Source organism: Anoplophora glabripennis, unplaced genomic scaffold (assembly GCF_000390285.2).
Source record: "Anoplophora glabripennis isolate ALB-LARVAE unplaced genomic scaffold, Agla_2.0 scaffold2430, whole genome shotgun sequence".
Lineage (NCBI taxonomy): Eukaryota > Metazoa > Arthropoda > Insecta > Coleoptera > Cerambycidae > Anoplophora > Anoplophora glabripennis.
Genome location: NW_019418548.1, coordinates 9,578 through 13,662, shown reverse-complemented (window position 1 = coordinate 13,662; position 4,085 = coordinate 9,578). Strand labels below are relative to the sequence as shown.

Genomic DNA, 4,085 nt, shown 5'->3' with positions numbered 1-4,085 from the left:
ACACTAATGTACCAGCAAATAAGCCAAGGGAGTAGTTTCCCTCAATGTAGTTGATATCATTCAAATATATTATGAAAAGTAATGGCCCTAATGCACTCCCTTGAGGAACTCCAAAGTTATTAATTCTTTTATTTGAAGTAAAAGAACTGATTTTAGTTACTTGTGCTCTATTATTCAGGTAGTCCTCAAACCACCCCAAGACAGTAGGTACCTGATATTCCATAATATTTTAACTTTTTTAATAGATTTCTATCTATTGTATCAAATGCTCTTTTTAAATCTAAGAAAACAGTTACAATATATTTATTTTCATCAATTAATTGATTCCAACTAGTTATTGTATATTGCAGAACTGTTTCGCAATAATGTTTTTTTCTGAAGCCCGATTGTCGTCCAAAGGTAAACGAATAATTATATTTTCCGTTCACGTTCTAACATTCTTTGCAGGACATGTTTTTTCCACTTTGTCCATCTTTTCCAGTAAAATAACTTTGCTTCTATTTGTGGAATTTTCATTATTATCAAAAAATTGTTCTGGAATCTTCGTTATTACTACAAATATCTTCAGTCAATAATTGCTCACTACTTTTTTCTCTCAGTCTCATCTGCTTCCTATTCTACATCAGGATAATCACTATTTATATTAAGTCTATCATCATCAGCCTCACTTTCAGAATTTATAGGTTCGTCCTCGCTCGTCACCTCTTCCCATAGTTGCTGCAATTGTTTCTGCTCCTTTTTGTATTCCCCCATATTTAATTTAGGCATATCTAAAATAATGATTTATTAAAAATGACATAAATGTATGTGCAAGTTTCGAAAAGTCTTACCCTGAATTTCTTTTCAAGTAAACTCCTATAACCGCTCTTGGGATGAGAGCAACAAACACTGTACAAGTTTCGACACATGAGGTCTCACACACCCCAAATGAATTTAAACTTCCACTAGGCAACAACTGGCAAGAAACTAATTCAAACGGCTATATACTGGCATTGTATAAATCGTGCTTAAAAGGTACTAAGCATATAAAAACGTTTGGCGCAGTATTTGAAAACTTACAAGTATTGAAACTGTTCCACCTGTCGGATACCGGGTAAAACTATTACCATCACACGTTACAATAAAACATTATTAGAGTTTTAATCTCATGCTCATAGTTATTTTTAGGTTTCTCAAGTGCTCAAAATTCAAACATATTTCGATCTAATTTTTTTCGGGATATTCATACAAATACATCTAACATGCTCTTTCACAGTTGCGGTTACAGGTATAATAAATTTCGATCATATTATGCTTATCTTCATTTTCAACATTTGCCAAAACGGAAACGTTTTTGAACATTTACTGTAATTTTTTAAAGTATAATATTTATTTGGAGTTTTGGTTGTTCATATGCATTTTTAAGAATTAATTTGTCATAATGAAATCAAAATTGTAGTAATATTTTAATTTTGACACAACAACTTATCGAATTATGTATGACTAGGTGATGGAGATTATTTCTCTAATAATGTTTTTGTAACGTATGATGGTAATAATTTAAAAACCTATGTGGATTTCACAGGAGGGTCTAACGACACTTAATGTGTACGGTAATTCAGTAAACATAGGAATCTAAATAAAAAATAATTTAGATAAATTTGGAACGAATACATTGAAGATGAATTTTTAGAGACTGAATCTGGTTCGAGCTGAAGCTTGATCCCTTGGGGGTCATGAAAGCTTGCAAAAAATATAATAAAATTTTTAGGGTCGTATTTAAAAAAATAATGTTGATGATGATTCTGGAGAGACGAAATGTTACATATAAAAATTGATTATACCATTCGATAGAGGGCAAAAAGTTGCCATCAGAAAGTGTTCTTCTTTTTTCAATATCATCTCAAACAAGGCTGAAATTAAACAAAAACGGATTTTCAAAACTTTGTTTTTTTTTCAAATATTTCGAAGACTAATCATGTTAGCCTTGATTTTTTAGAAACATAATGTTGGTCCCCTGATTACACAACTTTGCCCCAATTTAAGCTACTTTGTATATCTTACTGTTTCCGAGATCACTGTAATGAGAAGCAAATTTGTAACAGGCTGTATACAGGGTGTTCTAATTAAAACTTCCCACCTGGAAAATATTGGAACTAAAAAAGAAAAACAAAAAACACGTGAATTTTCTTTTCAAGGGGCACATGATGGGGTAAGTTTTGGTGTCTTGGAAGCTACTCCTTAGGCAGGGGAGTAAAATACCCTTAAATTTTAAATGGCACCATGTATTGCATGAGACCTCATTTTAAAGCTTTTTCAATTCTGCTCACGACAACATATGACACTTTTTAAATTTTACTTTGGATATGACAATAAAATTATTACTTAAAGAATAAGACAAAATATCAATGAATGAAAGAATGCTATTATTTTATTAAATGTTCAAATTGGTACATTTTTTACCTAGTTATATTTAGTTTTTTTTTACCAAATACCACGATTAGATACGTTAAAAGCCTGGGGGTTTTCACCCCCAATTAAAACACATAATTCCAACAATCGGTTTATTCTCTCAAACGACAAAGTTGTCTCTTATTTATTTGCTATGTCGGGACTCTGGTGACTCCCATGACCAACTCCTGAGCTCGCTGACCCCACGGACCGTTCTCCATCGGCCGACCTCGACTGCTCGCACATTCAGAAAGGGGTTCTTGTTGACTCGGTAACAGTGACGTAGTGAATGACATCCCTATTGAATAGTTAGCATCTAACAGCTATTTTGTATATATGTAAAATAATTTAGATCTATGTTGTCTTGTCTCTTTATAACAGCAGTTATGATTGTGCACTGAAAGTTTGATAAAACTCATGCCAGGGACAACACGAAAACTATATGTGTGTATCTTACCGCCTGTATAGAAGTGTAGAACGAATTGTTTAATTGTAGATAAAAATCATCATACTATTTATTTGTTAGATTTTCACCTAATAAATATAAATATGCACTTGGAAGAAAAAGAAATAATATACTGTAAAATAATTGCAAAGGCATATAGAGCAATCTGTTATTACTAAATTACTTTTCATAGTAATTTCGCTTCCTAACATTTGATTTAAAAAGCTAACAACTGACAATGCTAAGCAGTACTAATCCTGTATGGCCCTGTTTATGTTGCTCAGTTCAAAAATCGAATTATAACTCAACTATTACACCCTGTATAAGAATCAGTTGGTTACGGATTTAAATTATCTCAACCATGAATTTTATTTTACAGTTTTGTGGAATACCAAATCGTCCAGGGAAATAAAGTGTTGGTGTGCAAACTGTGCACATACACATCTAGATACAGGCACTCCATAGCACGTCACATCTTAAGTCACAAGAGCAGTACGAAGTTGATCTCTTCCGATGCCCAAAATGCAGCTTCGCTACTAAATATAAAACCGGCCTGACCAGGCACATGATCACTCATCAGGACGCTGAAGAGGCTAAAATCTACAAGTGCGACAACTGTCCGTTTCAAACCAAACACAAGTATGGCACCATAAAACATGCACTAGTCCATACGGACCCCTCTGAAATGGTAACCTTCAAGTGTCTGACTTGCAGACGTGGGTTTAAACGGAAAGAACAGCTGAGGAAACACGTTCTGACGCACATGAAGTCAAACCTGCCGAAGTTTAGATGTGACGAATGCGACTACGAGTCCATTTGGAAAGATAACCTCACTATTCACACACTGAAGCACAGGAATGCCTCGGAATTGACCATGTTCAAGTGCCATTTGTGTCCGCACGAAACCAAAATAAAGGCCAGCTTGAGGCTGCATCTGGTGACATAAGAATAGGGAGAAGAAGTGGCATAGATGCGAGTCCTGTATGTATAAGTCGAAGTACCAGGGTCACGTTAGAAGACATTTCAGGGAGGAGCATGGAGGTGTAAGGGAGGAACATACCTAGAGGTAGTTCATAAGGTAATTTGTACGTTATTTGAAATCAAGTGTGGTTACAGACATAAAAAGAAGTAGGGTGTAGTTAAGTTTTAAAGCAACAAAAAAAATTTTTCATACATTATTTTGAAATTGTAAATTTACTACATTAGATTC

General features: G+C 34.0%; 1 protein-coding gene across 1 annotated transcript; it reads left to right on the top strand.

Annotated features, from left to right (window-relative positions):
* Positions 1–3,440: 3,440 nt before the first annotated feature.
* Positions 3,441–3,821, top strand: LOC108912965 (zinc finger protein weckle). The gene has a single exon (XM_023456734.1). It carries the CDS (start codon positions 3,441–3,443, stop codon positions 3,819–3,821), a length of 381 nt encoding a protein of 126 aa, XP_023312502.1.
* Positions 3,822–4,085: the final 264 nt, after the last annotated feature.

What these genes read in the sequence shown, in the direction of transcription:
- LOC108912965 (XM_023456734.1), top strand. Translation starts at nt 3,441, where the DNA reads ATGATCACTCATCAGGACGCTGAAGAGGCTAAAATCTACAAGTGCGAC.